This window comes from Idiotropiscis lumnitzeri, chromosome 11 (genome assembly GCF_059441095.1).
Source record: "Idiotropiscis lumnitzeri isolate Australia: NSW breed Sydney's pygmy pipehorse chromosome 11, RoL_Ilum_1.0, whole genome shotgun sequence".
NCBI classification, from domain to species: domain Eukaryota; kingdom Metazoa; phylum Chordata; class Actinopteri; order Syngnathiformes; family Syngnathidae; genus Idiotropiscis; species Idiotropiscis lumnitzeri.
In genome coordinates this window covers 3,424,301-3,436,509 of record NC_142401.1, presented here as the reverse complement: position 1 = coordinate 3,436,509, position 12,209 = coordinate 3,424,301, and the positions used below count along the sequence as shown (strand labels likewise).

General features: G+C 43.7%; 2 protein-coding genes across 2 annotated transcripts; both read left to right on the top strand.

Moving 5' to 3' along the window:
- Positions 1 to 816: 816 nt before the first annotated feature.
- Positions 817 to 3,466, top strand: sla2a (Src like adaptor 2a). The gene is made up of 8 exons (XM_088309553.1): positions 817 to 1,009; positions 1,199 to 1,292; positions 1,360 to 1,459; positions 1,541 to 1,627; positions 2,281 to 2,384; positions 2,472 to 2,624; positions 2,735 to 2,867; positions 2,974 to 3,466. Exons 2-8 carry the CDS (start codon positions 1,220 to 1,222, stop codon positions 3,095 to 3,097), a joined length of 774 nt encoding a protein of 257 aa, XP_088165679.1. The 5' UTR covers positions 817 to 1,009; positions 1,199 to 1,219; the 3' UTR covers positions 3,098 to 3,466.
- A 332-nt stretch (positions 3,467 to 3,798) lies between these two features.
- On the top strand, positions 3,799 to 12,145 carry trpc4apa (transient receptor potential cation channel, subfamily C, member 4 associated protein a). Its single transcript, XM_088309869.1, has 18 exons — positions 3,799 to 3,944; positions 4,886 to 5,014; positions 5,337 to 5,453; positions 5,567 to 5,624; positions 5,715 to 5,770; positions 5,872 to 6,000; positions 6,184 to 6,385; positions 6,461 to 6,646; positions 6,733 to 6,875; positions 6,975 to 7,106; positions 7,199 to 7,257; positions 7,337 to 7,522; positions 7,617 to 7,707; positions 7,853 to 7,993; positions 8,066 to 8,177; positions 8,750 to 8,862; positions 8,953 to 9,159; positions 11,059 to 12,145. The coding sequence occupies exons 1-18, from the start codon at positions 3,819 to 3,821 to the stop codon at positions 11,194 to 11,196; spliced, it is 2,325 nt and encodes a 774-aa protein (XP_088165995.1). The 5' UTR covers positions 3,799 to 3,818; the 3' UTR covers positions 11,197 to 12,145.
- Positions 12,146 to 12,209: the final 64 nt, after the last annotated feature.

The window sequence follows — 12,209 nt, the reverse complement described above, 5'->3', positions numbered from 1 at the left end:
TACTTACTCAATAAAAAGCTAGAAGATGACACGAGTGATTTGCTTCTCGCACTGCGAGTGGAAAAAAAAATAAGGTTGGCTGTGGTGAGTTGTTTTCAAGCCGCAGTTATTTCCGCAGCATGTTCACCTCTTTTGTCGCCGATGACGGCGACTATATTTAGCACCGCGTTTGGCTTTTCTGTGAAACAGATGAGAAACTTGACTCAGGTGTCACGTTGAGACGATCTCAATCCAATGTCTCGTTTTGAGCAGAACCAATTGCATACTGTACGTTGTTCCGACAGTCCCTTCGCAGATCGTTCACCACCTCACAAAACATTCAATCCAAAAATCTTTGTGGCCATAAAACAAATTTAAAGAAAAAGCCATGGGCTTAATAGCGACAATGACACAAAGCACCTTGTGTCACAATGCGGAGGCCTTTCAAACACACCTAGGGGCAATTAGAGTGTTCGATTGACCTACCATGCATGTTTCTGGAATGTGGGAGGAAACCGGAGTACCCGGAGAAAAGCCAAGCAGGCACGCAGAGAACATGCAAACTCCACACAAGAAGGCCGGAGCTGGAATCGAACCCTGAACCAGTTGTCGAAACCATCGCCCTTTCTTGATTTTTTTTTTTTTTTATGTAAAGCCTATTAAAAAAAATAAAAGATCTGGATCCAGATGATTTAATTACCTGCAACCACTTGACAAAATGCAACAGAGTAAATTAAAAAAAATAAATATGTAAAAAATCTGCAGGAAGCTACATGAACCAACAAAACCACCGCCGCCCTCCCACCTATTTGCAGCTGCAAGAAGATCGCAACCTTCCTGCTTGCACAGCAGTCATTCCGATTGACCTTCTGTGGGTCTGAGAGAGAACGCGAGCTTCCATTCGTATGCCAACGTCTGCAGGCAGATGAGCACATTTTTATCAAGAGAGCCCTTTGTTTTGCTTTCAGGATTGGGATTACATCTAAAAAAAAAAAGGGGAGGAATTATTCAACATTTTTCTTTAAGGGTGGTAAGTATGCTTTATCTTTTGAAATGATTTGCAATGAAGTCCGCATGTCGTTTATGTATCATGGCGGAGTTGAGCGATCACAGTTTGTCAATGCATGTTGTTGTGCTTTCGCTTCCTGCATTTTCAAACTTTATGACGATAATATAATGCTGGCTACAATGACAACTCATCTGATTTTTACTCCTTCAGACCGGCAGGTGATCAACCAACATGGAGATCTGCCCCTCCCGGTCCAGTTACAACCTGTCAATTGTAGAAAATCCAGCAGAACCTCTTCCTTCAGGTAGACTCTGTGCCCCCCGATCCGCTAGATTTTCTTTGTGAATGTCACTAATCCAAATTCCGCGCAGACTCCGAGGACACCTTGGTTGTAGCCCTCTATGATTTTGCATCATTTGGTCGCTCCCAGTTGGACATGAGCGTCGGGGAGAGACTTACCATCCTATCAGAGTATGCTCTCACAATTGCTAATTCAAACCGCAGTTTCATATCGAAAAAGGCTCACCATGATGTTTTTTTTTTTTTTTTTAGTGACGGTAATGTTTTGATGGTCAGGTCGACGACCACAAGCAGAGAGATCTACATTCCCACCAACTACACTGCGAAAGTCACGCAGAGGTAAAATATGCAATTGATGTCATCGCTGTTTTCAATTACGCTCCTGATCTATAAATAACGGAATGTTTTGGGTCAAGAAATGCTGATTGAATATAAAAGCCAGGAGGGTTGTGAGGTCTGCAGACTCGGGTCAGTTAGAGAAGTGCAAAGTAAACATGGTGAAGCTGCATTCAGCCGTTGTGCTGCACCCAAATGGAATAAGCGGCCGACAGGAATGAAGTCAGCACCGAGTGAAAATTTTTTTTTTTTACCCCTCACAACTTTAAGGTCATCTGAACTATTTTTTTTTTTCTTTTAAAAATTTTTGTAACCAACTTTTATTTCTTAACTTATTATTTTTTTTAATTTTTTTCTATTGTTTAAATTTCAGCAATTTTTGTAAGCTACTTTTGCTTTCTCTGCTTTGCTTTTGAATGTTGTTAACAGTTGTGGTTTGCGTCTTTGCTCGTGTGAAGCACATTGAGTTGCCTTGTGTATAAAATGTGCGCTATAAAGAAAACTGCCTTGTTTTGGCATCATTAAAACTTGGCAAATTTGTAAAAAAAAAAAAAAAGAAACTACCATTTTAAAAGAAATTTGTACACAGATGTTCAACGGTGTTTGTATTTGAGTTGTTACATTGTTCGTTAAATATCTCCTCTCGCTCTTTCTAGGTGGCTGTTCACAGGTATCAGCAGACACAAAGCAGAAGAGCTCCTCCTGCAACCCCAAAACCACATCGGAGGCTTCTTGATACGAGAGTCGGAGTCAAAACCAGGTTAGAGAGACACCGGGTTTCAAGTCTGAAATGAGTTTCATCGTCCCGGCCCGTTTTGTAACTCACTGCTGCTCTTTATCGCTTCAGATTGTTTTTCTCTGTCTATCCGGTGGCGAGTCAATGTTTTCTACTCGGATTGTGTCAAACACTACCTCATCTCTCGACTCCAAGATGGCCGAGTCTACATAACGCCGACGCGCTCCTTCTCCTCTCTAAAACACCTGGTGGAATACTATTCAGGTTTGTAGGCTGCTTGGGATTTGCACGGATATTAAATGTGGACTTTTTTTTCACCCAAAAAAATTGCTTCAAACCTAGCTGTAATGCAATAATAACCCATGATTTTCTAGATTGTGCCGATGGACTTTGCTGTCGGCTGAATGAGCCTTGCTTCATTCAAGGTTTCGGCGTCCCCAGAGAGGACAGGCTTGCCGTTCCCGCAGCCGACAGGACGCCCACCAACAACTGCAAGGACATCAGCAGGTGTTTAAAAGCCCACTTTTACTTTCGTATCAAGCTCACAAAATGTCACGTGAACAGTCAAATTGTTTTGAAGTACCATAATGCTCGGTTTCCAATTGTGTCTCAGATCCATGATTCTAACGAGAAGGAGGACCATGTCGAGCGGCTCAACGTTGAGCGAGGGCCTGAGGGAGGCCATCAGTTCTTACCTCCAAATGTCGGGGGGCAGCAATCACAGCTGGGACACTTGAGCTAAAAAGTTCAACAAAGACTGACAATCTCGCAAAGACCATCAACTGCACAAAGCGTCGAACATTTAATGTGTTTTATTTTATGACTGTTCAAAATTTATTTTTTACTCTGACTGAATGTAAAACATGTATATGTGATTTTCGAATGTTTATGAGAATAGAATGTTTGATCCTATGATAACCATGAGTAAAAATAACACAGTGTCATGGTCATAAAATTATACCTCTAAAATGTCCTTTACGGAAATATTGAGGGATATTAAAAACAGCATATTTCCCCCAATGAGAATAATTTTGTCTTTAAACAAAGTATAGAACATAAATGTGTCTTGGGTTAAAATAAGTAAATAAATGTCACTTTTTTTCTTATGATTTACTTCTTCAATCACAGTGTCCCATCAATGGCGAGTAAATTTTTAGAACTGACCCAAGGTGGCTACTCATATTGTTCTTAGGGCTAAAGAAAGGTGTCACAAAAAAATAAATTTCAAATGCTGCTAATAGTTTCCAAACACATTTTAAGTCTTTTTTTCCCTGGGTGCATTTTGTAAATATTTGCTAGTGTTGTCTGAAAAGTTGCTCAACAAGCTTGGAAAGTGCTCAAGTGGCGTTGTTGCGGTGTCCCGTCCTTGGCCAGCAGATGGCGCCTAATTGCCCTCCAGGTTGATGATAGCTTCCATCCACTTCCTGCCTGGACGGTTCACTTCAGGAAGAAGAAGTAATGGCGACGCTCAAGGGGTCCGAGACCCACTGCACGGGGCAAAAACAAAGAATTTGCAAAAGTAATATCGTGTTCAAGTTCACGGAGAGTAAAATCACGGGGCAGACTTTTAGTCGCGGGACACAGGTAAGCGACACGATATTGCGTTTGGACAAAAAAGACATCGGAAAGTTGCTCGCCTCAAACCAGGGATTTGCTTTCTGGAGCGCTGCCTGAAAAGCAAGACGCAATCGGGCAGACGTGATTGGCGTCGCACCGCCTCGTTTAGTTCAACATTTTTATTTTATTTTTTTTTTTTGCATTGGGTCGCGATATTTGGCCCGTTTGCCCAACAATTAATTAACACACGCAGCTCTCCTTTCCGTCTTGCTGATTGGGCATAAATGTTGGCGTAATCTTTTGTTGTTAGCACACATTAGCTTAGCATAAGCAACAAGGAGGGTTCGGCTGACGAGTATCAGTTTGGTTCGTGTTGCCGTTGTTTCGGCAATCCTGTTTAGGGGCCGTAAGATGACAACAAAAGCGTTTGCAGTTTCTGTTTCGCGCTGCTGTAAACGAAAGCAGGCAGGCAGCTAACTAGCTTAGCCAGCTGAACGGCTCAGGCGATTACGTAATGTCCACCGACCACTATAAGAATGGTTCCCATAAAAGGGCACGCTGACAACAGCTGTTTTGACAAATTGAACTTGAACAACTTTACAACTACTCGTATTAAACATGCTGAGCTGGATTTGTATCCTTTTATTGCGTTTGTGTGCTGTTCGGTCAAACAACAGTTCAGAAACACCTGTCATGACATGTCTACATTTACACATGGCAAGCACATTACTACCGACCACTTCATTAGGAACCTCTCAACAATTACAAATATTCAATTCAAGAGTCACATGCAAAGTAGTACGCTTGCATATTTCTTGTCGAAATGATGAGCGGGATGGCCCAAAAGTCCCAATTTACAGCATCTCGACATCAACCAGTCGCAAAACCAGTGATAATCTTGACTGCTTACATTGCTTGACTGCATGTGATGTAATCATGCTTGCTTAAATCCGGATTTTGCCGTGCAGCTTCCAGGGGGTCTCCTTCAGGAGAGAGACAAGCGGGCCAAGTGGCAAGGCATTCCTACTTTGCTCCAGAAGCTCTACCAGAGCAGTCATCCCAACAGTGACCTTTCGCATGCCCATGGCCTAATTAAGGTAAGTAACAACACGGCAGTTAACTATTCTGTGGAGAGGACTTTAAAGTGGAGTTGATGGGACTGGTCCATTCGCAATCCAACACGGGATGTAATTACAGTGCCAAGTAATTTATCGTACATGTGTAGAAAAGTTGTTTGCCGTTTGGATTTGTTTTATTGACTGATTAGAATTTATTTACAACCAGCTTTAGCATTTGAAAGTTATGTGGTTTCAGAAGGATTTTATTTTGCTCATAACTAGGACTGACCGATTTTGAAAAACAGTCAAATTGAAATTCCCCTCAACTGATTTGAGGACATACGACTTTATGTTCCCCAAGGTGTTATCGTCCCAGCTGTCCATGGAGGCCATGTCTTTTGTCACTGAGGACAGAAAGTCTGCTCAGGAATCCACCTTCCCCAACACGCACACCTTTGACCTCTTTGGTGGAGTCCATGTACGGTTCACGCGTCTCACCTCAGTGCAACGCATCGTGTGACGATGACGACTTTGCCGTACAACTTATCTGATAACGCAGATTGCTGACTGTCACTTTTTTTGTTCTTGTAGCTGCTTGTAGAGCTCTTGATGAGACCCACATTAACTATGCAGAAGAAAAAGCCCAAAAGTAAGAATGCATATCATAACGTCTACATACCGTGCTTGAGTTTATTAGTCTCCTTTAAAATTTCTCACGTCCATTATTCTGTTGCAACAGTGAATGATGATTTGGTGAAAGACTGCCTTAGTGTTCTCTACAATTGTTGCATCTGTGTAAGTATTCCCATTTGCCATTCACGTCAACGTCCTTGGTTTTGTGTACTGCTTCTGCGGTAACGTGAACTGACTTCCAATCTTGACATTGTTTTTGTCAGACGGAGTGGGTGACAAAGAGTCTGGCTGCGAGGGATGACTTTGTTCTGTTCCTTTTCACGCTGATGACAAACAAGAAGACCTTCCTTCAGACTGCAACGCTAATTGAAGACATACTTGGTGTTAAGAAGGTAAGTTTTTATTTACTGCCTTTGGCTCCAAAAAAAAATATGCCTTTTTTTTCATGCCGTCTAATGGCCTGATTTATGATCCCAAATAGCAGGATCTAAATTGCATGTTGTCAACAACAGACTGCACGCCGCTATCGTTCCATTTCTGCATGCATTCCTACGGCGTACTTTTTTTCTTCCTAGGAGATGATCCATTTAGAAAGCATCCCGAACCTGTCAGGCCTGGTTCAGAGCTTTGACCAGCAACAACTGGCCAACTTCTGCCGCATCCTCTCCGTCACCATCTCAGAACCTGACTTGGGCAACGACGACAAGCACACCCTGCTGGCCAAAAATGCCCAGCAGAAACGAAACTCAAGTCCCTCGCGCGCGGAGGTCAATCAAGGTCAGCTGTCGTCAGAGAGCGCTTACGTTTTGTCCCCGGTGACGACGAATAACGAACGGTCGCTTCCTGCCACAGTCACCTTGCTGAACATCCCCGGCTTTATCGAGCGTCTGTGCAAGCTGGCCACGAGGAAGGTGTCGGAGGCCACGGGCGCCAACTTCCTGCAGGAGCTGGAGGAGTGGTACACGTGGCTGGACAGCGCCCTGGTGCTGGACGCGCTCATGCAGATGGCGACGGAGGAGGCAGAACAAAGCAGCACAGGCAAGACGACGTCTTGACCTTGTTTTACGCTGTCGTCTGCGTGAGCCTTGAACGCACCTCACGCGTTTTGTCTTTTCGTTCTTCAGAGTCATCCGATGAAAGTTCGCTGGCCGCCAGCCCGCTGAGTCATCGTCTGCCCCCATCGATGAAAATCGTCCATGAGATCATGTACAAAGTGGAGGTGCTCTATGTGCTGTGTGTGCTTCTCATGGGGCGACAGAGGAACCAGGTGAGGCCGTCCGTCTTTGTGCAGTGTGGCGTTTACGGCCGACGGGCAAGAACACACGTTAATCCTTTTTTTCTTTTTTTTTTTTTTGTCGCTTTCCAGGTCCACAAGATGCTGGCTGAGTTTCGTCTCATCCCCGGTCTCAACAACCTGTTTGACAAGCTCATCTGGCGGAAATTGACCCTCTCAAACCACGTGGTGCACGGCCAGAATGAGAACTGCGACTGCAGCCCCGTACGGACTTTGAAAAGCACACCCTTTTTTGTTTCGGGAACTCTGAATTATTCTAACAATAAATCATCACGTCATCTTTTCTCATGCTGCAGGAAATATCGTTCAAAATCCAGTTTCTGCGTCTTCTTCAAAGTTTCAGTGACCACCATGAGTAAGTCATCGTTCACTCCAGATCGGTGCGGTTTGACATTTCTCTTGCGGCGTGTCAAAGTGTGACGGTTGTGTCTCAGGAACAAGTACCTCCTGTTGAATAGCCAGGAGCTGAACGAACTCAGTGCCATATCCATGAAGGCCAATATTCCCGAGGTGGAGGCGCTGGTCAACACTGACAGAAGTCTCGTATGTGACGGCAAGAAGGGCCTCCTCACGCGCCTCCTCACCGTTATGAAGAAGGAGCCTCCTGACTCGTCCTTCAGGTCAGCCGCAGGGACAACAAAGATGGTCGTTGTTTTTTTGTTTTGTTTTTTTAATTTCCTTTTCAATTGACATGCTCGTCGTCTTTGGCTATAGATTCTGGCAGGCAAGAGCAGTTGAAAGTTTTTTGAGAGGAGCCACTTCCTATGCAGACCAAATGTTTCTCCTGAAGAGAGGATTGCTGGAGGTAATTGAACTTGTCATGAAGACTTCAAATTCAATTTTTATATATTATGATTTCAGCGACTTTTCATTTCAATTGCTGGCTTTCCAAATCAATTTTTTTTTTTCTTCTGTCAAATGACTGAAACGCTTCTTCCCTCCCGTGCCAGCACATCCTGTTCTGCATCATCGACAGCGGCTGCACCTCCAGAGACGTTTTGCAAAGCTACTTCGATCTGCTCGGCGAGCTCATGAAGTTTAACATCGACGCATTTAAAAGGTTCAATAAATACGTCAACACGCCCGAGAAGGTACGTTTGCGCGTCTTCCTGGCTGGCTGTGTGACTTTGGCTTGACGACGTTGTTTTTTTTGTCGTGTGCAGTTTCAGACTTTCCTGACCCAGATCAACAGTTCTTTGGTGGACTCCAACATGTTGGTGCGCTGCATCGTGCTGTCCTTAGACCGATTTCAGAGTCAAACTGAGGATGTTAAAGGTAAATTAGAAGAGTGAAAAGGGCTCCTCGCTGATCGCTCTACTTAATGTTTTGTTTTGTATTTATGGCGTAAAAAGGGTTTTCATCCAAATATTTCTCATGATTAAAAATTGTTGGAAAGTCGTTTTACATCGCCTACGCGGGAATAAAAATCAGTCGTCAACCGATGACCGCCATTATTTGAACACAACGTGAGTTTTCGGACATATTCGGTCCATACTTAATATTGTCAGATGCTTCTAGATAAAATGACCGAATTTGTTTTGCGCAAATGGTTGCTTTTTGTCAAATGTTACTCATGCTACTTTTCCTTGATGAATAGAATTTTATTTCAGCTCTTGTTCAGGCTCAAATCAATTTCATAAATTAATCAACTCAACTCAACTGACCCCACGTTGCTCTCCGGTATAAAAAACGATCGAGAGAATTTGTAACAATTAATGACTCAGTTGCCGTGCCTGTTCCTGTTATTCATATTAACGTGAACGCTTCTAGTCTCCTGAATTCCTTAATTATTATTTTTTTTATCTTCTCTTGGACGATTGAAGCTATTTTTCCCGTCTCCCCAACAGTGGTGGGGGTGCTGTCCGAGTGCTGTCTGCTGTCCTACATGGCCCGAATGGAGAACAGACTCGCCTTCCTCTTCCGACTCGTGAACATCATCAATGTGCAGACCCTCACACAGGTGCACATTTTCACACATCGGACCCTTTGCCAGTTGATTTTGAGCCGCTCACTTGTGCACGTTTGCCCCCTTTGGGTTGCTCGCTCGCAGGAGAACGTGAGCTGTTTGAACACCAGTTTGGTCATCCTCATGTTGGCCCGCAGAAAAGCCAAATTGCCCTTCTACCTTAACGCCTTGCGTGAGAAGGAGTACGCCGAGAAGTACCCCGGCTGCCTGCTCAACAACTTCCGCAACCTGCTGCGCTTCTGGCAGTGTCACTACCTCAACAAGGACAAAGACAGCACCTGTCTGGAGAATGTGAGTGAAATGTCCTGAGCGATCGCGGACGTTCATGGACCCGAGCGCAACGTGCATCAAAAGAACATAAAAGTTTAGTGCGACTTGCAAAGGTGTAAATGTTTGCTTCATTGAAACCGTAGCGGTCGAGTTAAACTCGGGTTCGCCAACCTTTTTGAAAGTGAGAGCTACTCCTTGGCTAGTCATTTGACGCGACATGCTTCCGAAGCAACACGTTTGCTCAAATTACCTTTAACCTGGTGTCATTAATATTTGTCATCTGTGGGCTGGAGAAGCCCTTTGAGACGCTAGTGTGCCTTATTTTTACTGCATCGTTGATATTTATCTTTGTGAAGACACTCATCAGATCGTTCCTCACAATAATTAGAAAGAGTCTTCACGTTTTTAATTGATCACTTCTAAATAATTCCTAGAAAATGGCAATGTCCTATTACTGTTGCGCTATTTTTAGACAAGCCCCCCGCGGGCTATTCGTGGTCCTTGCGGCCGCCATGTTGGTGATCCTTGAGTTAAACCTTGTAAAATGGGCAGACATTTGAAATTTGTGTTAAAATATCTTCCAAATACGAGCGAGAATTGTTGGATTTGAAGACTCCATCTCCATTTCGACTCTCCGTCCGCTCTTTAAGCTACACGGAGTTGCTATTTTTATTCAAGCGAGTCCAGCGGTCAGTACAGAGACTTAACGGCACGGCCGACCGTGTCGGTGAACGAGCCTGGCATCGTCGCGAGCCAGATGTTGGCCGCAGCAGTTAGCGAAGACCAAAGCCGAGCTAAAAGGGGAGTGAATGTTGAACATTTGCCAGATGGAACGTAACACCAGTTCGCTTGAATGTTGCTGTCAGCTGCTCCGTCGCGGGACAACTGTTTGCTTTACAAGGTGGAGTCAAGGTTGCCTTTCGACGTTTGCCGTCGCCGCCTTCTCGTGGAGGCTTTCACGTTAACCACATTATGTTTTCACCGCTATTTATTTACACAATCCCAAACAAATCATCATTGCTCCTATTTTTTTTTTTCATTTTTTTTTTTTATTGATAGTTTATTGAACCAGTAGGTCTTTTTTTTGTGATTTGTGTGTGCTAGTGATGAAATATTAGATTCATGATATTGCTAAAATTATTATTAACGTAAAGATTATGAGTTCATTAATATTTTGAATGCAAAAAAAAAAAAAATCAGCGACCCCATTTCCATTTTGTGCTTCGAAATTGATGATTTATTATTATTGCAACTGTCATGACATCACTTTCAAAAATAAGATGAGGGTTAAAGGTCGCAATCCGAAACCGCATTTTGTAATTAAATGTTGAAATGTTAAGATTGATGCTTTGAGATGTTCTCATGGTTTCAACAGTTTCATCACCAGCGTGCGCCGCTTAAGTGAAATAGTTTTTATAGCAACACAAAACTGATGCCACAGTGGAACCTCTCAAGACCAAAATTCAACTTTTGAGTTGTGCAAGGCTTTTTTGTGACTCTTATTCCAAAACAAAGACAAAAAATGTGTTTTGAAAAGAACAGGAAGACAAGAATATTTACCAGAATTTAAGTAATGTAAAATATTTTTTTTTCTTTTGACACTTTCATAAAGCACAATTCAGAATGATAGTTGAAGATAAAATGTCCTTATTTCAGTGTTTCTTTTTAATATCAACACCTTTTATGGCAATGTGTGCTTTTATAATGCCAATAGCCTGAACCCGAAAAAGATTTTTTAATTTCCAAAGAAGTTTTTCCACATCTTTATCCGTGGAATGTATTATTTGCCTTTGGAGCTTCCACCGTGTCACAGATGAGACGTGTTAACTTGTCGAGCTACTCCAAGCTTGTTGCCCTCCTCCGCGGCTGCCAAGAAGAAACGGGATGACTTTTTTCTTGAACGCTATTTTGTCTCCGCAGAGCTCGTGTATCCCCTTCAGCTACTGGAAGGAGACGGTGTCGGTGTTACTGGGCTCAGACAGGACTTCTCTGTGCGCCATAGCCAGCTACATCGACGAGCCCTTTATGGATCTGGACCGAGATCTGCTGGAAGATTGACCACGGTGCGCTTGGCTTGGGAGAGGGGGCGGGGCCGCCGGTAACGCGGGCGCCTGTCGTCGCTATGGACTCCGCTGAGCTGAGCCGTCGAGACGCCCGTCCGGCTCACCCGTTGGCGCTGAATCGTGGCCGCCATCTTGTCTCTACAAAGGAAGCCGGCCTCGTGCCACGGCAGTTTATGGACCTTTGGAAATTACGCCTGCGTTGATTGTTTGCTTTAGCCGGAACAAAATAGAGCCTTTTTATATAATCTTTACAAAAAGTGTTGCAAGGAAACGGCTTTTCTCCATGGCTGCGTTGAATCGCCCCCCCCCCTTCCCCGCCCCGCCGCAACCGCTCGGTCCGGAAACGGCGAGTCTTCTCAGCGGACATCTTCATTGCCTCCGTCTCTCGTTGCGTCTCCGCTCATAGTTGACGACTGTTGATTGGTGCTTTCACATTTAGTTTTTCTCTTCATTTAAAATCTTCTATTGTGTAGAAGCTTCCGAAGCTTCTACAAGGGACTCTTTTTTTTCTTTTTTTTTGTCTTGTTTAAACGCATCGGCTTTTTAGCTCTGGATTAAATGTAGATTCCAATGTTGCACAGATCCACTTGTTTTTATTGGTATAACCCCCTTTTTTGTTGATTAAAGATTTTCTTTTTGTAACAAAATGTGTATGCTTGTTGTGAGAAATGCTTTGGGAAGAGAATAAACTATGCAGGCGAGTTCAGATAGCCTTTTCATTTGAGTTTTTGGAGTTTGTTGCGGCCAACCGATGTGGCGCGCGTGGTCCCGTTCTCGCCGAACCGCGAGCTGAAATGACAATCTGTCAGCGTGACGGCTCGTTTGCATGGTGCCACTTGATTATTTGGGCGCAAGAGAGAAGCGAATGTGCAGCTGTTTGGTCTCCAATCAATCACACAAACACAAAAGTACAAATGAATGAGCGATCTTCCTCATTGCGTCCTTCTAAAAAAAAAAAGAACAAATTGTGGACAATTTGCCTCCCAGCATGTCATAGCACAAATTGAT

Excerpts from the sequence above, each read along its gene's own strand:
- sla2a (XM_088309553.1), top strand. The coding sequence starts at position 1,220 with ATGGAGATCTGCCCCTCCCGGTCCAGTTACAACCTGTCAATTGTAGAA. Across the intron at positions 1,293-1,359 it reads AGCAGAACCTCTTCCTTCAG|ACTCCGAGGACACCTTGGTT; the intron begins GTAGACTCTGTG and ends AATTCCGCGCAG. Across the intron at positions 2,625-2,734 it reads CCTGGTGGAATACTATTCAG|ATTGTGCCGATGGACTTTGC; the intron begins GTTTGTAGGCTG and ends ATGATTTTCTAG.
- trpc4apa (XM_088309869.1), top strand. The coding sequence starts at position 3,819 with ATGGCGACGCTCAAGGGGTCCGAGACCCACTGCACGGGGCAAAAACAA. Across the intron at positions 7,708-7,852 it reads TGAAGAGAGGATTGCTGGAG|CACATCCTGTTCTGCATCAT; the intron begins GTAATTGAACTT and ends CTCCCGTGCCAG. Across the intron at positions 9,160-11,058 it reads ACAGCACCTGTCTGGAGAAT|AGCTCGTGTATCCCCTTCAG; the intron begins GTGAGTGAAATG and ends TTGTCTCCGCAG.